Source organism: Rhinatrema bivittatum, chromosome 3 (assembly GCF_901001135.1).
Source record: "Rhinatrema bivittatum chromosome 3, aRhiBiv1.1, whole genome shotgun sequence".
Lineage (NCBI taxonomy): Eukaryota > Metazoa > Chordata > Amphibia > Gymnophiona > Rhinatrematidae > Rhinatrema > Rhinatrema bivittatum.
This window is the reverse complement of record NC_042617.1, coordinates 281,767,671-281,789,663: the sequence shown is the minus strand read 5'-3', so window position 1 is coordinate 281,789,663 and position 21,993 is coordinate 281,767,671. Positions and strand designations below refer to the sequence as shown.

Sequence of the window (21,993 nt, the reverse complement as noted above, 5' to 3'; positions counted from 1 at the left end):
ACGAGACTTCCAGGAGCAAGTAACTTCAATGCAAGGCAAGGCAGGACTGAAGGTGAGGTCCTCTTATAGTGCTGAGACAGGAAACAGTCATCAAGTGGGGCCAGCGGCCATGCTGCTGCTAACGCCGAAGAGCAGGGTGGGCCGAGGAACAGGCCCAGCATTGTCGGCAGCTCTCAAGCCACAGAGGGCAGACTGAGGAGCAACTCCAGCCGCAAGAAAGACCGGGGACTGCAGCCTCCAGGCCAAGGGGCAGGCAGAGAACAGGTAAGAGGCTGCCCAAGAGGGCAGAATCGTAACAGGCGCCACTGCTACCAATAAGAGGGAGTTCTATGCTAGAGGTAAGTTGGGTGAGGGGAGTGCATGACTGAAGGTTAACCTATGGTACCAAATGCTTTTGCACTAGCCCTGTGGAGGGAAATATCTTTGTTAGTTTATTTTTGTCTCAATTTTATATTTGCCTTTGTTATTACTTGGTTTTCTTATTTGTATTACTTGTATTATGTTTGTTAGTGTTGTATTTTATGTTTTTTAAATAAAGTTATTTAAAAAATGAAAATAAATTATTCAGATGTCCATCAAGATTAGAAAATTATTTTGTACTGTAAAATAAATGGTACATTATGTAATATGCAGAAAAAGACAAATTTACACATATTTTCATAGAACTGTTTTATGCTTTCTGTAGAATCAACTCTTGAACTACCACAGGAAATTGGCAGCAAAGGTTACACCCTGTTACATTTATTTATTTAACTCTGATAGGTTGGCCCATAGACCTGTGCCACTGAATATACATACTAGGTTAGCCAGATAAACTTGTCATCCAGTTAAGTTATCCATCTACATGGGGGCTGCTGAATGCAACCGGATATTCGGATGCTGCTACTTAGCTGCATAAGTTAAACTTATTTGGCTAAGTGGGGCTGAGTATTGACCTCTACATATTAAAAGCACTATGGTAAAACTGAGCAGCATCTCAAGAGCAGCACTGTTCATCTAGGTAAAAAAAAAAAGTCAGTTGCCACCTGTAAATGCTTGCATAAACAAGAATGTTTTTACTTTCTTCCTGAGGGATAACAGGTTAGTGTCTTTTCTAACATTCAGTGGAAAGGCATTCCACACTAGAGGGCTAGCTACAGAAGAGGCAAGATTCCAAGTGCCTTGCAAACTGAAACTTTTGAAAGGAGACAGCCTGATTATAAATACTGGAATTTGGGTCCTGCAATCACTGTTACTTGTTCCTTTTCTAACAGGGAGAAAACCATGATGTGGCTCTGGCTACTGGTCCTCCTGGGGCTCTACTTTCTGTACCGCTGGTACCGGGACAGACAGATACTCCAGAACCTCCCAGATAAATATGTGCTCATCACTGGCTGTGACTCGGGCTTTGGAAACCTGCTGGCCCGGCAGCTGGACCGGAAGGGCATGCGGGTGCTGGCGGCTTGTCTGACGCAGCGAGGGGCGGAGCAGCTGAAGGAAGCCACCTCCCAGAGACTGCAAACGCTAATCCTGGATGTCACTGACAGCCAAAATGTCGCTGCTGCTGCTGATTGGGTAAAACAGCAAGTGGGAGACAGAGGTAATGGTAGAAGATACTCATGTGTGGGAAGTGGGGAGGAGGGCTTTATATTTCACTTGTCTGCTAAGGTTGTACATTCATTTAAAACAAATAAGAATTCCAAACCAAATCAGGGTATCTCTTTCAATTTGTGGAAAATGATTACGAATGGCCAGTGCCCCATATATCAATGAGAAGTTCCATTTGCATTTGTTTCTGTTTCCCATTAAAGTCTATAGTAGGGATGTGAATCGTTTTAGGACGATTAAAATTATCGTCCGATAATTTTAATATCGTCTTAAACCGTTATGGAACACAATACAATACAGATTCTAACGATTTATCGTTATAAATCGTTAGAATCGTGAGCCGGCACACTAAAACCCCCTAAAACCCACCCCCGACCCTTTAAATTAAATCCCCCACCCTCCCGAACCCCCCCCCCCCAATAACTTAAATAACCTGCGGGTCCAGCGGCGGTCCGGAACGGCAGCGGTCCGGAACGGGCTCCTGCTCCTGAATCTTGTCGTCTTCAGCCGGCGCCATTTTCCAAAATGGCGCCGAAAAATGGCGGCGGCCATAGACGAAAAAGATTGGACGGCAGGAGGTCCTTCCGGACCCCCGCTGGACTTTTGGCAAGTCTCGTGGGGGTCAGAAGGCCCCCCACAAGCTGGCCAAAAGTTCCTGGAGGTCCAGCGGGGGTCAGGGAGCGATTTCCCGCCGCGAATCGTTTTCGTACGGAAAATGGCGCCGGCCATACGCGTATGGCCGACGCCATTTTCCGTACGGAAAATGGCGCCGGCAGGAGATCGACTGCAGGAGGTCGTTCAGCGAGGGTTCCGGCGCCTCGCTGACAACCTCCTGCAGTCGATCTCCTGCCGGCGCCATTTTCCGTTCGAAAACGATTCGCGGCGGGAAATCGCTCCCTGACCCCCGCTGGACCTCCAGGAACTTTTGGCCAGCTTGTGGGGGGCCTCCTGACCCCCACGAGACTTGCCAAAAGTCCAGCGGGGGTCCGGAAGGACCTCCTGCCGTCCAATCTTTTTCGTCTATGGCCGCCGCCATTTTTCGGCGCCATTTTGGAAAATGGCGCCGGCTGAAGACGACAAGATTCAGGAGCAGGAGCCCGTTCCGGACCGCTGCCGTTCCGGACCGCCGCTGGACCCGCAGGTTATTTAAGTTATTTGGGGGGGGTTCGGGAGGGTGGGGGATTTAATTTAAAGGGTCGGGGGTGGGTTTTAGGGGGTTTTAATGTGCCGGTTTTTCGATTTTTCGATTTTTCGATTTTTAACGATTTTTCACAATATTTTACCCCCCCAAACGGCAACAATACGATTCCCTCCCCCTCCCAGCCGAAATCGATCGTTAAGACGATCGAGGACACGATTCACATCCCTAGTCTATAGGTTTATTTTCTCCTGAAGGCAGCCAGCAATTAGTGATATTTAACATGACCTTAAACTGACCAGAGCCAGGAAGGAAGAGACAGGGGACAAGCCTAGAAGTAGAATCAATCAAGGTCAAGCATTTTTTTAACCAGCCTATCCTAACTAGTATCTGCTTGGATTGACAGTGACATCCTCTTTTTTTTTCAACCTGAAATGGAAAATTATATCAGGCAGGCAACACCATTTTAAACCCAATTGTCTCTGCATGAGAGGAGAGAATGGTTGTATTTTGAGCTCTGAGAGAGAGCTAAAGGAAAATTTGGTTAGTAAGGCCAAGCCTACCAAGCTTCATCCCTCCCGAACCCCACCCCTCACCAGCCTCTCTCTTGCTCCCCTTCCACACCCCTCCTTGTTCTTTCTTCCTTTATTTACCCCTGTAATCACCCTCCCCCCCCCTCTTGCTGATCAGGGGCAGAAGGATGAGAGCAGGGGTGCCTCAGGCTGCTTCCTCTTCCTCCTTCTCTGCCACCTGGCCCCTCTTATGTTTTGAACCTGCACTGTACAGAATCCCATGTGGTTGAAAGCAGTAGCAGTTGGGCCCAGAGCTGCAGAGGTGGAGGATGTGCCTGAGGTACCATTGCTGTCTTCTTCCTGCCACCAATCAACTGTTAGCCTGCCAACCTGGCCCTAAGTTTCCGGCAGTGATTCTGCAGGTAGGGACAGATCTTGGTGGGGCCAAGGCCCCTGTGGCCCACTCCATTCTGAGACCTATGCATCACACAAATATAGTAACTATAACACTGCAAAAGCAGAGCAGAAGGAATAATCAGCGTGAGCTCTCTACAGTGGATGCAAGTCAATGCACTGATATGGAGATTTTTAAATTACAGAAGTCCTCTGCAATAAGTATGTAGTGACTAGGAAACAAAGCAAAAGAGCCAGGCTTGAATTTTATCTTGAAGTGAGAAAGTATGTAAACTATGTATGTGGCTGTGCACTGTTTTTCCATAAACTATTTCTTCATCTATAAAAAAATCCATACCACTACCAGGTACAAGTAATGTGTGCAACAGTAGTGAAAAGAGGAATATGCACACTAATGCTACAATACTTGTAAAAAGACAAATCCCTTTCCATCAGCAATGAGCACTAGAGATGTGAATCGGAACCAGAATTGGTTCCGGTTTCGGATTCGTGGACCATCGGGAAATTATTTTTCCCGCGGTCCAATCATTGGGGGGTTTTTTATTGGCTGCGCCGAGCTGATAACCCAAAAACACAGCCCGACCCTTTAAAATTAGTTCTTTAGTATTCCCCCCCCCCAAAAAAAAAATTTGTAAGTACCTGGTGGTCCAGTGGGAGTCCCAAGAGCGTTTTCCCACTCTCGGGCTGTCGGCTGCCAGTAAACAAAATGGCGCCAATGGCCCTTTGCCCTTAGCATGTGACAGGGTATCCGTGCCATTGGCCGGCCCCTGTCACATGGTAGGAGCCATGGACGGCCGGCACCATCGTCCGATATTTTCAATCGTCAGATAAACGATTCACATCCCTAATTAGCACTGCTAGTGACAACTGTGTCAAATTTCCATCATGCCACAGGGCAGGTGGAAGAGTAAAGTGTTTTGGTAACCATGGCAGAGGAAGAGGAAAAGCTTTTCCTCCTTCTAGAAAGTTACCTATAAATATAAATCCCAGTATATCTAGCACTAGTAGTACTACCAGCACTCGCCCATCTAAGCTAAAGAGATTTTTTTCAAGGGGAAACTACAGGCATAGGCAGCATCAAGCGAAAAGCTGAGGCTGGAAAAACATGTGCTGCCTGTGGCCACTGTTACCTATATTCTTAAGGTGCAGGGGTGGGGACACGAGAAGGCAGTCAGTGGAGAATGGCATTGGCGCTGGCAGTGGAAGGGCAAGGGCAGTACTAGGATCGGAGCAGCCAAAGCAATGCAGTGCAATGCTCCACCCTGAATCCTCCTGATAAACGTCTTCAGAAGATCCTGCAAGAAGCTACTAATTCAGAGGAATCATGTGAGAACTTCTCAGCATCAGAGGAGATAGAACAGCTAGTAGCTAAGGAAAAACTGGCACCTACCCAGATGTCAGTAATTATCTGTGGACTGTTTTTTACATTTTTTTCCCGGTTTTAAGTGCCAGCACAGTAGTGCTGAAACCTTTACTCCAGTTCTGACCAGAGGTTAAGTTTCCAGCACTAAAAAGGTGCACCGGCCAGATGCAGTCTCTCTGTGTCAGGGATACTGCTTAGTGCCCTCATTTGCATGGAATTTACATGCTAGGGTGCTAAGCAGTATTCCCATTTAGGAACACACATTTTCTACATGCAAAATTCCTTCAGCAGTAAGTTTTGCACACAGAAAATATGCATTAAAGTACAGGTAGAAAGGTGAGTTCAGCTTTTTTCATTGGCCTGTCAGAGTGAGTCACTATCAAGTGCTCAGTGTAGAGGTGTGCATTCGTTTTTGACGCATTGGCAATCCGCAACGTTTATGTCCCTATTCGTTGTAGTCGTGGAGTCGCGAAACGTATCGTGACTCCCCACGAATATAACATATCATCCATTCCATACATTGCACGGTGCGCAACGTGCGCGCTTTTCTTAGCCACCATTTGCAATCGGAGACCGCCATTTGGTATATCCAAAGCCAAAAACCAGCCCTTTCCTGTGAGTCATCAGTAACCTCACAGCCCTGTCAGAGTGGGTTGGACAGGTTAGTAAGGAGACCAGAATGCAACGTATCAGCGATAAGTTTTGCAATGCAGCCAATCGCGCTCTTACTCAGTGGTCGGTGACGCTTTTCCTGATCACCCAGCACTATATATACTTAAGCACGTGGCGTGCCATACACTTTCTTTGCAGGGGTGATCTGGGGAGGCTGGTAGGTGGTCTGTCTCTGCAGAATGTGGATCCACTTAGAGCTAGTCTGAGTTCTCAAATCTGTATTCAATTGCTAGCTAGGCTAGTTACTTACAGAGAAAAAGATATTTGTTCTTTATTTGGCTGCAGTGCCAGCTAGCCCTGGTTTTTATTTAAGCACTTTTTTTAGTTGATCTGAGACGGTCTCTCTGTGCCAGGGAGAGAAGCTACTAGCAGTGGCATTTTCTTTAATTCACCCTCTGGGCTAGGTTCCAAGAACCATTTGGGTGTTGTGGGTGAGAGAGATACATTCAATTTTTAGCTAGTTTGCTATAATTTGCATTGAAAAATATATTTCATCGATTTTCCTGCTGTGCCAACAATTCCAACTTTTTTAACTGCATTTGTTTAATTGAACTCACTCAGTCTCTCTGTGCACTGGGCATCAGTGCCAGTGATGGGCATGAGCACTGGGTAGTTTAGCAGACTCAAGTATATTATTGGGACAGTCTGTGCAGCCAAACCCCAGTGGGACTCTTTTGTAGTTACAAGCTGGGTGTGTGCACACACATTACATTAGTGCATATCAAGGCACTGTGGCAATGGGCACTGGGTAGTTTAGCAGACTCAAGTATATTATTGGGACAGTCTGTGCAGCCAAATCCCCAGTGGGACTCTTTTGTAGTTACAAGCTGGGTGTGTGCACACACATTACATTAGTGCATATCAAGGCATTGTGACAGTGAGCAGCCAGTAGGCACTAGGCAGTGACATTAAATCCATAATGTCAGGGAAAGCTAGATGTGGTCGAGTGATTGGGACTGGCAGAGGAGGCACTTCAAAAGGCACTAGTGCCAGTCCCCCATTAAAGTTAAAAAGGGACCTGTTACAATCTAAACTCTTTGGAGGGGCAGGCATTGGCAGTTCCATCCAGAAAAAATGAAATCTAAACATGATGCATCTTCACCACCTGTTTCTGACCCTGTAGTTTTGGAAGTGAAGGAAGGGGAGGCTGAGTCATGCAAGACAATATGTCAATACCCAAAAGCAGCAGTGGGACAGCAGTCTCGATTTAGCATTGACAATGTAGTGCAGGAATTGTTTGCTTCTGATTCTGATGAAGAATCATCTTGTGTGGGATTCTCATCAGAAACGGAAATAGTAATAGTTGCTGATGAAGTTTTAGGAGGATCAGTTAGTCCTGTCTTAGCCTTCACTTCAGTGCAGCATGGGAGAGATGAAACTGATGATGATGAGGAGGAGGAGGAAGAGCAGTCAGCGCAGGCACAGATTGTGACTGAGGCCCCTGGCATTGCTTCTCAGGGTGCACCCACTACTTCACTCCAGTGCCAGCATCCACCCTGAAGGCTATAGAGAAGGGATCACAAAAGACATCTACGATATTGAGCAACTTTAAAATGATGGAGGACCTGCGTTTTGCTCGGTGAAATTACTGTGGCAGGGCTATTGCAGAGGCAAGCAAATGGGACATCTATCTAATTTTGGCATGACACATCATATGAAGAGGCAACACCCAACAACAGTACTGCCATCTGGGGATGGTGGCAGTACCAGTCAGGGGACCCCTTCCAAGCAGCATAAAGTGGTTGAAAAGGAGCAGAGTCAGCCCACGCCCTCATCCCCTTCTAGCAGTCAGGTGGCAGGCCAGCAACCCCCCTGACATGTGGCAGAAGCGACAACCCACCATGGAGGAAATGGGGTGGAGTGAGGTAACACTATCCTGGGGTAGGAGGCAGGCAACCTCAAAACTTGTAACCAGAAGCATTGGGGAAATGATTGCCCTTGACGACCAGCCCTTGCAGTTAGTGGAGAATATGGGTTTCAAGCGTTTTCTGAAGGTTGCACCTCCAAATTACAAAGTCCCCTCCAGAACCACATTTAGCAGAAAGGTCATCCCCAGCCTGTACAAGCAGTGTCGTAGTCGCATCCAAGCGCTGCTAGCGAAGGCACAGGGGAGTGTGCATTTCACCTGTGATATCTGGACCACCATGAATGCTGCACACTCTTACCTCTCCCTGACAGCACACTGGTGGGACCTGGCTGAGGCAGGGGCAGGCAGTAGTTCTATTACTGAACAAGTATCAGGGTGGAGGTGGGCTTTACTGCACACCCACCTGACGGACCAGGCCCATACCGCAGTCAATATTCTGGCATGCATCAGACAGATGCTGGAGGGCTGGCAACTACACCAGCGAGACAGGAATCCTCAGGCAGGGTTCTTTGTCACAGACAATGATGCAAACATGGTTAAGGCAATAAACGACAGGAGCTTTAAGAACATATGATATTTTGCACCTGGTAGTGAAGTCAGCTCTGGGGTTGGAGTCCAATCACCAAGAGCATGAATACCTGCATAGCTTAATTCAGAAGTGCAGAAACATAGCAGCACACTTCCACAGAAGTGTGAAGGCGGGGCAGGTTCTCCAACAAAAGCAGACTGATTTGGACATGCCTCACAAGAGTCTCACTCAAGACATTGCCACCCAGTGGAATTCCACCTTTATGATGCTCGAGAGGTTAATGGAGCTGCAGACACACCTTCATGAACTTTCTGGTACAATGGACATAGGTGTGCAGAATCACCTGAGTCAGCTGGTAAAAATCCTGCAGTCCTTCAAGAATGTCACGGAGGAGCTGAGTTCCAGAAGTGCCACCTTGGCTGACATCATCCCTATATTTAATTTCCTGGATGAAAATTTGGAGGCCTTTAAACAGGAAGAGAGAATGACAGTTGAGGTGCTGCATTGTCTGGACATTTTGCAGCAGCAGGTGGAAGAAAGATTAAGGCCTTTAACAGAACAGAACATATACATTCTCGCCACAGTCTGTGATCCCCATGTGAAAGGGAAACTCGCCCTATAGTACGATTGTTTCTTATTGGTGAAGGATGTGCTGTTAGCAAAAGTCCGTGAACAGGAGCACCATAGACAGAGACAGATTAGGCATGAAGCAGAGGTGGAAACAGCGGGCACTTCAGAGAGTTATGGTAGCCCAAGCAGGAGCAGCATTCTGTCAGCTTTTGTCGGAGAACCTGCCCCGCCTTTGTCTCCTCCTCCTCCACTTCAGAATGCCAAAGTCATGTTGCCCATAAAGATCCATCTGTTGTGCGACGGGCTAGAGAGAAAGCAGCTGGCATGAGTGACTCTCAGCCCACCCAAGCATAGGAGACACCAGCACAGCTGTCAGTGACATGGTATCTCTCAGAGCCCACAGAGAACATGCAGACAGATCCACTGGCATGTTGGGCACACAAGTCCACTGTCTGGCCACACCTAGCCAAAGTGGCTCAGTGATATCTGTCATGTCCACCAACCAGTGTGCCCAGTGAACATGTCTTTTCAATGACTGAGGATATCATGAGCCCTCACCACTCAAGGCTGGCACCAGAGTTGATGGAAATGCTAGTGTTTTTGAAAGTAAACCTGCCTTTGCTTGGGTTTCCAAATTTTCCCCGTGAATGGCAAGATGAATAAAAGCAATTGAAAGCCTTGCAGCAGCTCTAACTGCCTCCTATGCTCCAGATAATATAAGCACTGCAGCACATGTACCTGACCTGAAATGCTGTGCCTGTCCATCCACTGTACAGGCTGTACGTCCCTACAAGGGCCTGACCTGAAACACTGTGCCTGTCTGTCCACATTTGGAATGTAAAAACATAAAAAGCTGAATTAAGATGTTTGGAGTTTGCATATTTCATATGCTCAATATTTTTCATGACCTTGCCAACAGTAATGTTTCTAGTACTATCAAAAACTGGTGGTAGTTGCACTCTAGTTCATCCTCTGTGTTCCCATTGTTTACAGAGGCACTGTGTAAACCACAAAGTCAACATAGATTGATATTGCAGATTTTGACTTGAGTAGCGGTTTTCTTATTTCTGAGAGCTCTTCATGTTCCTTTGTCATCAGCTGAAGTGCATAAGTACAGTTAATAGATTCTGGGTATTCAAAAATAATCTCCAGCTCAGTTATTGTTTCACAAATGGCAGTCTCCATTGCCCTAAAAGCATACTCTGTTGAATTATCTTTCAGAAATGAAAAAGATGCCATTTTCTACTGGCAGTGAACCAGTTCAGGAAGAAGTGACAGGTCAAACCATAACATACCTGCACAAAGGAAATCCTCGAATGCTGTGCCTGTCCATCCGGGCTTTACGTCTCTACAAGGGTTTGACCTCAATTGCTGTGCCTGTCCGTCCAGGCCTTATGTCCCTACAAGGGTTAGACCTCTGTTCTCGATTGCTGTGCCTGTTTGTCCAGGCCTTATGTCCCTACGTGGGCTTAACCTCTGTCCTCGATTGCTGTGCCTGTCCGTCCAGGCTTTACGTCTCTACAAGGGTTTGACCTCGATTGCTGTGCCTGTCCGTCTAGGCTTTACGTCTCTACAAGGGTTTGACCTCAATTGCTGTGCCTGTCCGTCCAGACCTTATGTCCCTAGATGGGCTTGACCTCTGTCCTCGATTGCTGTGCCTGTTCGTCCAGGCCTTATGTCCCTACAAGGGTTTGAACCCTGTCCTCGATTGCTGTGCCTGTCTGTCCAAGATTTACGTCTCTATAAGGGTTTGACCTCGACTGCTGTGCCTGTCCGTCCAGGCCTTATGTCCCTCTGTCCTCTATCCTCGATTGCTGTACCTGTCCGTCCAAGCCTTATGTCCTTACAAGGGTTTGACCTCTGTCCTCGATTGCTGTGCCTGTCTGTCCAGGCTTTACGTCTCTACAAGGGTTTGACCTCGATTGCTGTGCCTGTTCATCCAGGCCTTATGTCCCTACATGGGCTTGACCTCTGTCCTCGATTGCTGTGCCTGTCCATCCAAGCCTTATGTCCCTACAAGGGTTTGACCTCTGTCCTCGATTGCTGTGCCTGTCTGTCCAGGATTTACATCTCTACAAGTGTTTGACCTCGATTGCTGTGCCTGTTCATCCAGGCCTTATGTCCCTACAAGGGTTTGAACCCTGTCCTTGATTGCTGTGCCTGTCTGTCTAGGATTTACATCTCTACAAGGGTTTAACCTCGATTGCTGTGCCTGTCCGTCCAGGCCTTATGTCCCTACGTGGGCTTGACCTCTGTCCTCGATTGCTGTGCCTGTCTGTCCAAGCCTTATGTCCCTACAAGGGTTTGACCTCTGTCCTCGATTGCTGTGCCTGTTCATCCAGGCCTTATGTCCAGTCCTAACGGCTGAACCCTCATTGCAAAGGAAACCTCAATCTCTGGCAATTCAAACTAGTAATCCTTCACAGCATGGATCCTTAAATAAAACAAACAATTTTTTCTCTTTTCAGGGCAGAGAAGAGAACTTCCTCCGTCTTGCTTATATAGTCATGATCTGTTATCAAATGCTTAAATCCTAACAATTTGTACCATTATACACTCTACGGCCCAACCCATTCCGGGGAGCCCTTTCCTGCTCAAAGGAAAGGGAACTCTCCCCGGATGTTGCAGCCTATCTCTTAGCACCTGTTGACCCATGTTCAGAACAAGAAAAAAGAGCTCCAAGGTACTTAGACACTGGCAAACACAGTGAGACCATGCTCACAGTGAGACCATGCTCACAGTGAAACCCTGCTCCACGTCGCCATGCTTTTAAGGCTGATGCTCCACTCTAGGGGCCAACCCAATCCAGGGAGCCCTTTCCTGCTCAAAGGAAAGGGAACTCTCCCCGGGTGTAGCCAGCCTGTATCTACCCTCTGCCACTCTGCCTTGCTGCCATACACCAGATGACTTACTCAACTCCTTGTGGTGTTCTTGCCACTATCATGGTTCCTCAGTGTGTTGGTGCTAGAGTTTCTGCTTGCTATGTTCCCCCTTCATTGTGCTGTAGGATGCCACTTTGCCTGTCGCGCTGCCTTCGAGGGGTCATGCATCTGTTATCGGTGCTCTCTTTTGAAGCTGTGGTGTGTTTTTGACACTCTTGCTGCTGTTTTGCACCTCTGTTAAAACACTCTTGCCACTCCTGATACCCCTTTGCCCCTTTAAAGTACCTTAGGCTATTCATGCCACTTTGGTGTCACTTTGCCACAGTCTAAGTACCTTGGAGCTCTTTTCTTGTTCTGATGATTGCTCTTCAGAAGTTTTATCAAAATTGATAAGAAAACCCCAATTGTGCAGCCAAAAATAGGCTGCAAATACTTCCCCCATTTACTTTAATGGGACCGGAAAACAAATGCAATGTATCAATGGATCGGGGGTGCCATTGAACGAATGCAACGTATTTGGGCCCCGACGAATACGAATACCGAATCGGACAAATCCGTACCCTCTGCACATCCATAGCTCAGTGTATGCTCTCCCTGTGTTACTCAGCCTGGGGATAAGACAGAGGCTAGAAGGGCTCAAAGAAAGAAGCTCAGAAGGGGGAAGATGAAGTGATGCTATGTGAAATGTGTGTGATGCTATCCATGCCTTGCATACTACCCATTTATTGCCGCACTACAGGGCTCATGCTGTAGTTAGCAAGAGAAGATATATATGATTGCACAATTTGTGTTTCTTGTTGCTATGAGGTGCTGAGAGCAGAGCCCATGTGTTGATTTGGATCTGAGGTAGTGGTGACTTTTTGTGGCACACCTCATCAGGTCTGAAGGCACACTGGTTGGGAAACACTGGTCTAGTTACTGGCTTGCAATCCTTTATTGAGCAGGTAGAGGAGGCAGAAAACAATACTGCCAGAGCAAAATGTATCCCCTAGATTAGAGCCTGTACACAGTCCAACATATCACATAGACCAAACTACACGTAGTGAAATGTTTCATTGAATACTTCTTCCTGTCCACTGGATTGACATAGTTGGTGGTGTGGCGGTTCAGTCTAGCACTAACTGTTCAAGATATTTAAAGATAAGTCTTTGATCAATTTTATTAAAAAGAAAAACATATTAAAAATTAATTTGCAGCAATAAAGAATAGATTGGTGTGGAAGGTTTTTGGACCTGTGATTTCGATATCCGAAGCAACTTTTGTAGATTTTGTAAAATCTTTCTTGCTGGATTCTGAGGTCATTTCCTCCTTGACATGAAATTTACAAATCATTTTTCAGCATTAAGTATTGAATTATTTGAAAACTACACAACACATGTCGATGGCATGTACATTTCATTTTTAAACGACTGCACATTCCCTAATCAAATCAGGAATGATATTTTGCTAGGTAAGGGGACCAGTTAGGTATCAGTGAGAGATAACTTGCATTCATTGTCTTCTTGTCACAGGGCTCTGGGGCCTGGTGAACAATGCTGGGATTGCAATCCCAATGGCCCCCTATGAGTGGCTGACCAAAGCTGACTACCAGAAGATTATGGACGTCAATCTGATGGGGCCAGTCAATGTGACCCTCAGCCTGCTTCCTCTGCTGCGAAGAACCAAGGGCAGAATCGTCAACGTTGCCAGCTCTCTAGGCAGATTGTCATGCATGGCAGGAGCATACTGTATGTCCAAATATGGTGTGGAGGCATTTTCAGATGGCCTCAGGTATGGAGAATAGCATCAATAACACAACTCCACCCGTCAATGGCAGCCTTCATTCTCCCATTTAACTTTGTCAGGCAGTTGTGGCTATGGCACATGCCACTGCTGTAATAAAAAGGCTTCCAGCCAATGAAAGCTCAGGATTCATTGTAGGCTGTGACAGACTTGGAGTTAGCAACTGCCTCCGGTACCAAATTTTCATAAGTGGTGGGTTGCCTCCATTGTTGGCATGCCACAATCCAGGTCTACCATTGCACTGCTCTCCTCATCCAAACTCCTGCAATTTAATCTCAGCCCTGTGGTGCCCGGTCCTTTCCACAGGTTTCCATGGGAACAAGCAGCCCTATGAGAGGTGGGGAAAGGCTGCCCAGGGCCTGTAAGCACATGCTGGCACACAGTTTCCATGCCAAGATTAAGTTGCACAGGTTTGAAAGATTGAACAATGCAGCAATTTCATGTGAGTGACACAACAGAAAAGAGGACAAGGGGTGAATCTGGGTTAGGTGATCCAGGGAAGGACCTCCCTCAATCATCTGATAATTTCTGTAGTATCCTCCCCCTTCCATCCCCACTGCCTGTGGGTGCCAAAATTGGAAAGCTGGCCCTGGGCTATGGTATCTTTGACTGAACCATCACTGGAATTAACCAGAGATGATGCAGTAAATGAGTTTTCCAGATCAGCCCAGAAAACTATAGATCGATACTCGGGCCTAACAAGGGCTCCTGTGAAAATAATAGAAATCCTCATGTAATACATGGCCCTAAGGTCAACATCCCTGGCACAATAATTTCATCTATATCATACATCTCTGGTCAGAGAGTGACCAGAGGTCAGCAAAATCTAGGTCTGTCTTTACCAGTGAAAAGGTGAAAACAAAATAAATAATCTCTCCTCATCCCACAAACACACACTACTCCCCTCCACATCTCTGATCGCTTGCAGTGTACTGGTTCAGGAGCACATCAGGCTGTGATGCTGTTTAATGTCCTTGATTTCCCTTCCAGACGTGACCCTGGCAGTTTGGGAGTGAAGGTCAGCATACTGGAGCCCGGCCAATTCCGGACGTGCATTACTGCATTCCAGCCCATTGAGGAAAATTTGCATGTCCTCTGGAGCCACCTCCCTGCAGAGATCAAGGACACCTATGGACAAAACTTCTTTGATGCCTGTGAGATACCCGCTAACTCTTATAATTCAAGTATGCAATGCATTAGGGAAATGGAAGGTAGCAGTAACACACCAGTCTACTCCATCTGAGTCTCTTCTGTCATGTGCTCAACACATCAAAATTGGTTTGAGGTTTGTTGGGGTTTTGTTTAGTTTTTTTTATTTTTCAGATCTCAGCTATTGCAGAGTTAAACTCTGATTGCAGGAAATCATACTAGTCTTCAGATACTGCACTACTATGAGTAGACTTGAGACCCCCTATACATTTCCTGGCCCCTCCATTAATTAATTAATTTATTTTTTATTTTAAAAAATTTTCTATACCGTCGTTTAGTAATATACCATCACAACGATTTACATTTCGGCACAAAATAGGTTGGTTAGGTTTCTAAGTTATCCATGGTGTGCCAATATTTTACGGTTACATAGTTCAGTAATATACTCTAAATGAGAGATGGGTTGGGGTTACCATTTATATGATTTTGGGATAATCATATATGTGTATACTGTTTCAATTTAATATTTAATAATGGGTAACAAATAATAAAATTGTCAATTTTCTGTTTGTTGGTGACTTTCAGCTGTATGTATTGTTAGTCCTCGCTCTCACTTGGCTTTTTTGAAAAGCCAAGTTTTTAGGCCTTTTTTGAAAAGTTTTAATTCTTTCATTAATCTCAGTTCAAGTGGTAATGTGTTCCACAATATTGGTCCTGCCAAAGATAGCGCTCTCTCTCTCACTTGGGTCAACTTTGCTGTTCTGACTGAGGGTATGGTTAGCAGTGCTTTATTGGCCAACCTGAGAATTCTTTGTGGGACATGTAATCGTAGTGCGGTGTTTAACCAGTCGGCGTTTTCATCATTAATGAATTTATGAATTGTGGAAAGTGTTTAGAATTGTACTCTCTGTTCTATTGGGAGCCAGTGTAAATCCGCAAGTGTTTGGGTGATATGATCTCTCCTGCCTTTTCCAGTAAGTATTCTCACATCCAGGATCTAAAACTGCTGTTTTCCTTCCCATTCCCCCATCCCTGACTTTATAGGAAATGTGTGTGTGTCGGAGGAGTCATAGCCAGGTTTAAGATTATGGTGCCTATAGCACAATACTTGGGTTGGGGGATTTCATCCCTCAAGGCAGTTACCTATGTTACTTATGCCTAAATCCGGTCCATGGAAGAGCAAGATAGAGCTCTGCCCTGCAGGGGCTTCATTAGCTATGGGTACATGGGGGTCCAAGCCCTGAATCTCTGCTTTTTTTCCAGGACTTTAACCTTTTTAACACAGAAACTGATGCTGCCTTTTTGAAATTTCCCTTACCTCCCTCCTCTTTGCCCATGTGATGCTTGTAACCTGACACTTTTCCTCCAGCGGTCCCGGCATCTTGTCTCTTTCCCTGCACTTGAAGAACCCCATAGACAGAGCTGAACAATTCTAAGAACTTATCATTGAACCACATGGGCAGGAAAGAAGAAGAGAGGTGCCGACACTGCTGAAGGAGAACTGGCCACTTACAAGCATCACACAGGTAAGGTAGAGAGAAGTAAGGGGGGGTTAAAAAAAAAGACAGGGCAACTGCAATTAAAAAGTTTATAGCTCTGGGGGGACTCTGGAAAACATGGAGTCAAGGATGCAGGGGTTTCCAGATTTGGTGGGTGGGGAGGTAGTGAGATTGGGGAGAACCAGATCGGGGGAAGGAGAACAGTGTAAATTCAAGATAAAGAGTGCAGGGGATGCCCAGATTTTGTGAGTGGAAATGTGGGGGAGCATAAGGACACCCAGACTGGAGGGGAGGAGACGCTCAGGGATGGGGAAGCGGAGAGAACAGGGACCCCAGATTGGGAGGGAGGAGGGAATGGAAGATGGTTGAGGAGAGGAGAGGAGAGACTTGGGGATGTGTGAGGAGAATACAGACTCAGCAATTAGGTGGGGGGTATGAGTAGAGGTGTGTTAGATGGGCTGGGAGTTAGCAGATGGAGCTGGAGAGTGAGATGTGGCGTAGAGGATGGGGGCTGAATGGTGGGTAAAGGATGAGTTATGCTGTGAAGAATCTGGGCTAGGGAGGGAGGAATAGGCAGTAGAAAGGGTGGAAAATGAGTAGGAGGCAGTGGAAAGGATGGGTTTGTGAAAGGGTGAGAGAGAGGAAACATGGCAAGGTGATATGTTGGCTGGTTAATGAGTTAGAAACAGAAGAAAGAGGCTGGAAACAGGGAAGGATAGGAGCCATAGAAGGAGCTAGGGCTAGTAAGGAGATAAGAGAAGAGTAGCTGAGTGCTGGGGAGGGGGGAGGGGTGAGTACAGAGGGTGGAAATGAAGAACTAGGGAGTAGATGTAAGATAGAGGTAGAAATGGGCTGGGAAACAAATGAGAGATAGTAGGAAAATGAAGGACTGGGGAGGAGGTGAGAGAGTGAGAGATGGACTGAGATGAGAGTGAGAGATAGAAAGTTAGTAGGTAGGTGAGAAGTGAAAAGAGGAAGAAGGGGGAATCTAGCTAGAAGTGGATAAAGAGGAAGAAAAGAGAGAAACTGAGAAGAGGTGAAAGGGAAAGATCAATGTCAGATAGATGTAAGTAAGGAACTGAAACAGGAGGAGAGGGAAAAACAAATGGAAACGAAATTAGGAGAAGATGGAGAAAAGAAACTAGGACCAACACGATTAGAAAAATGAAGAGGACAATATTAAAAACTAATCCTAAAAAGGATAACTTTTATGACTAAAATTAGCCAGATAAGTCGTAAGGAATAATTAGCAGAATAAACACCTTGCTGAATATCCTCAAATAAAGTTATCCAGTTAATGTGTCGACACATTTAAAGAAATAAAAATCCATCCCGGCAGCCATGGGCATCCTCCACACGAGTGGATTTCAAGATCGGACCGGAAGGTCCTTGCCACCCCATCCCCTCAATGAAGCCATAATATTATTTTAAAAAAGTATCGAGTTGAAAGGCCCAAGGAGGCAAGCCACCAACTTTCACCCCCACCCCCCCTCTTCTCGGCCATACAAATATTTTAACTTGTGTAGCGGACACTCCCTATTACCCTACCAGTAAGCCCTGGGTTCTCAGATGTCAGCTAGTTAGCGTAGGATGATTGTAAGACAGAGCTCCCATTCAAATACAGCCCCTCCTTCTGCTGGGCCTGGAATGGCCAATCCCTCTGGTGAGCCTTAATAGCAGCTGCTGCTCACGAGGCAGTCCCTTTTGGTTTGCACACGTGCAGGAGGTAGTTAGGAGCTTAGATTTTGTTGTTTTAAAGGCCCAGTCTGCGGAGCCAAGCAATCCCTGCCTAGTGGTCCTGATTAGGGTCGGGAGGAGGTTCTCCTTTCCAGTCCACTCACTGGCTGGTTTGGATTTTTCCCTCTGGATACATTTTTTAGACTTAACCTTTTAAGTGGCAGGAGCCTTACTGGAGCCTGTACACCTCCTGAGCCCAGGGAACGGAGAGCTCTGGGTCTCGGGCTGTGCAGGTTAAGGAAGACCTGCCCTCAATACCCTCTATGAGAAAGGGAATGTCAGTGACCTGCTGTAAGTTTTCACTCTGGTGTTATCTTCAGTTTTTGAAAAGATTTGGTTTTAAGATCCAGAAGAAAGTTTCGGCTGCCCTTCCTTCCTGACAAGCACAGAAAGTTGCCTGCTTCAGGGGATCCCTTCCATCAGGGATCCATAAAGAAGAGATAAAGGAGATTGTATAGTATCTAAAGAGATCAAGAAAATCATTCTGTGAGTAAGAAAGTCTAAGACCATAGAGGACATCCATTCCGGTGTTCCCAAACCCCTGGAGAGAGAGCATTTATCTCTCTGTGCAGGGACAGTAACTTTGAAATCTTTTACCAGTTGGAAGTGATGATCAGCCCATCTATAAGGAGACCCTACCCTCCTAGGGATACTATTTTTCCCAACCCTGGAGGGTACACATTCCCCTGTCTCTGGCATTAGCACCTCCTACACAGACTGAGGAGGAGGCTGTTACATGAAAATGTTCCGTGGTGCTGTGGATTAATTTATTGTGCCATTCTTCATCCGCTTTCAACAGTGGACACTAACACAGTGGCTTCAGTGGTTTATTTGGCACATCCAGCACACACTGGGACATTCAAGTACTCCCTCACCATGGGGAACCCTAGTACTGGAGGAGAATTATGTATAAAGGACACCCATGTTACTCTGGGTTGTGAAAATGGACGTTTCCCCCCCCCCCCCCCCCAACAAAGGATCCCAACCCTGGGGGAGAGGGTAGCATGTAAGAGCAAGCCAGGAGAGAGCTCAGCCTTGAAACAACAATAAATAAGTTTATGGCTCCGCCCGGGCCGGATATGCACAACGGGGAGGGGTTATACTTGTAAGGATTTCCCCTCTCTAATCCCTCCTAAGCCAACCCCGTATCTACTTCCATGTTCGGCACCCTCAAATGCCAAAGGCCACCAGGGCCACAGTTCAAGCTTACCCACTCTTGGCAATGTCAGTCATCACCTGAACAGCAATGCCAGAGGCATAAACTACCAGCATCGCTGTAAGATTACAACAACTTACGCTTCCAGGAGCAAGCTTGCTTGTAACATGGCCCTGGAAGCTTTAATTCTGAGTTCTTGACAAAGAGGTAGGGATGAGTTTGCCTGGGGGGAAGGGGGAAACTTTTGAAATTTTGAATATTTGAATTGTTGAGATGGCGGGGGGGGGGGGTTTGAGGGGAAGAGCTTGAGTTTATGAGTGATGAGAGGCATAAGAAACTTTATGAAGGTTGGGGATGGTTTAAGAACAAAGGGTAGAAATGAAGGACTAAGAATTAGATAAAAGACAAAGGAGGAAATAGGAGATTGGGAAAGAAGTGAGAATGGGTGGAGAGGGAGGAGATGAGAGAGATGGGGTGAAAGGCTATGTAGGGATTGAAACTGGAAGATAGATTGACGGTTGCTAGGCAAGAGATAAAAATAGGGAGGTTGTGAGGACTGAGAAGGACAATAGGGTAAGAGAAAGAGCAATAAGATAGGGAGAGATGAGGGAGCATGCAAAACCATAAAAGATGTAGAGACATGGTAAGGAGAAAGAGAGAGATTAAATGATCCCTGTTTTCCACATGCAGGTCCTCAAAGGCAGGCAGACCTCTGGAGTTTCAATGCATGGATGAGATGATGGGGTAGGAAAGAGGGATTCTGTTTTGTTAGATATTGGGCAACCTTTTGGGAAAGGGAGAGTTTTTCCCAAGAGAACAGGCTCCACCTTAACCAGGGTGGAACCAGGCTGCTGATATTAATGTTTTAAAAGGAGATAGAGCAGCTTTTAAACTAAATCAAAGGGGAAAGCCGACAGTCACTCAGCAATGCATGGTTCAAAGGGAGGCTATCTAGAAGCCGCTGAATATCCAGTAGCCACTTATCTGGCTAACTTGTGGGCTAAGCGGGGACATTGAAAATTAACCTAGATGTGCTCAATAGCAGGTCTAGACTTAGCCGGATAATATTTATCCAGCTAAGTAGCGCTTTGCACACGGATATTCAGCAGCATTGCTGTGCTGCTGAATATCCTTGGAGTAGATATAGGGAAGCTTGACAGGTATCTAACCCCCTCATTTATCAAAGTGCTATAAGGCATTTTTGCATGCGATCGCACCATATCGAATGGTGTGATGCAAATAGGAGCAGAGAGTGGGCTGGGTTAGCCTGTCTGCAAAGAGCTATCACACAGCCATAATGCCAATTTTAACTACACCTTTTTGAATTGTGTTATAGCTGCCACAACCATGCAGTAAGATTTCATTGCCATTTGTGATGTCTCCTGTAAAGCCTATTTCAGGAGAGAGAGAGAGAGAGAGAGAGAGAGAGAGAGAGAGAGAGAGAGAGAGAGAGAGAGAGAGAGGAGAGAGAGAGAGAGAGAGAGAGAGAGAGAGAGAGAGAGAGAGAGAGAGACTGGCCATAATATCATGGCCCATAGGTAGGTATTTGTATCCCTATAGTAGGCCCACCTAATAACTCGAGGTGGGGTTTAGGTAAGAGTGTAGGGGGTTAGGGGCCACTTTGACATTCTACGTGACACCTAACAACAGAACAGTGGTCTCTTGTGAAGATTTTCTGGCCTTCGGAGTGAGGAAACTCACTCCAAGATGAGATTTGTGCAGTGTTCTCTCCACCTAGCTTGCTGTTACCCAGGTAGAGAGTCCATCAAGCTAGGTTGAGAGAACCTTGCCCAAATCTCATCTTGGAGTGAGTTTCCTCACTCCGAAGGCCATCAAATCTTCACAAGAGACCACTGTTCTGTTCGTAGGTGTCACGTAGAATGTCAAAGTGGCCCCTAACCCCCTACACTCTTACCTAAACCCCACCTCGAGTTATTAGGTGGGCCTACTATAGGGATACAAATACCTACCTATGGGCCATGATATTATGGCCAGTCTCTCTCTCTCTCTCTCTCTCTCTCTCTCTCTCTCTCTCTCTCCTCTCTCTCTCTCTCTCTCTCTCTCTCTCTCTCTCTCTCTCTCTCTCCTCCTCCCCCCCCCCCCCCCATATATGGTTGAATACAACAGGTCTGGTGGTATTGTAACTTAGCTCTTCTCACAGGTAATTAGGGCAAATTGCTATATTAGCATAAAACATGCCCCTTTTGCTATCGCATGCCACATTTTGATAAATCCAGGCCTAAGTTAGCCAGATAGACATATCTGGCTAACTTAGATGGGATATTCAACAGAATTATTTATTTTATTTATTTATTTATGAGCTTTTATATACCGGCATTCGTAGGACACATCATGTCGGTTTACAAGTAACTATGAAGGAGGAAATTACAATGAACTATTATAGAATGGCTATGCTGCTGAATATCCCCATACAGATCGCAACTTTAGACGGATATTGAGGAGGTCTAACTTAGGCAGATAAGTTACCTTGCACTGAGGACAATACTACCAGGGCTACTGCCCAGGAGGGAAGGATTAGGTCGGCCATCATAGTTGGTGATTCAATTATTAGGAATGTAGATAGCAGGGTGGCTGGTGGACGTGAGGACCGCCTGGTAACTTGCCTGCCTGGAACAAAGTTGGCAGACCTCATGCGTCACCTAGATAAGATTATAGACAGTGCTGGGGAGGAGCCGGCTGTCGTGGTACATGTGGTCACCAACGACATAGGAAAATGTGGGAGAGAGGTTCTGGAAGCCAAATTTAGGATTTTAGGGAGGAAGCTGAAATCCAGAACCTCCAGGGTGGCATTCTCTGAAATGCTTCCCGTTCCATGTGCAGGTCCCCAGAGGCAGGCAGAGCTCCAGAGTTTCAATGCGTGGATGAGACGATGGAGCGGGGAAGAGAGATTCAGCTTTGTAAGGAACTGGGGAAACTTTTGGGGAAAGGGGAGTCTTTTCCAAAAGGATGGACTCCACCTTAACCAGAGTGGAACCAAGCTGCTGGCACTAACTTTCAAAAGGGAGATAGAGCAGCTTTTAAACTAGAACAAGGGGGAAAGCCGACAGTCACTCAGCAGTGCATGGTTCAGCGAAATGTATCCTTGAAGGATACTAATGAAACAGGAGAGTTAGGG

At 46.3% G+C, this 21,993-nt stretch overlaps 1 protein-coding gene across 1 annotated transcript in view; it reads left to right on the top strand.

Annotated features, from left to right (window-relative positions):
* Nucleotides 1–21,993, top strand: part of LOC115087524 (retinol dehydrogenase 7-like) — a 109,044-nt gene that overhangs the window by 66,828 nt on the left and 20,223 nt on the right. The window contains exons 2-4 of the mRNA XM_029594854.1: nucleotides 1,254–1,579; nucleotides 13,046–13,304; nucleotides 14,307–14,470. Of these exons, the coding sequence (XP_029450714.1) occupies nucleotides 1,264–1,579; nucleotides 13,046–13,304; nucleotides 14,307–14,470 (739 nt within the window). The 5' untranslated portion in view covers nucleotides 1,254–1,263. The remainder of the gene's footprint in view (nucleotides 1–1,253; nucleotides 1,580–13,045; nucleotides 13,305–14,306; nucleotides 14,471–21,993) is intronic.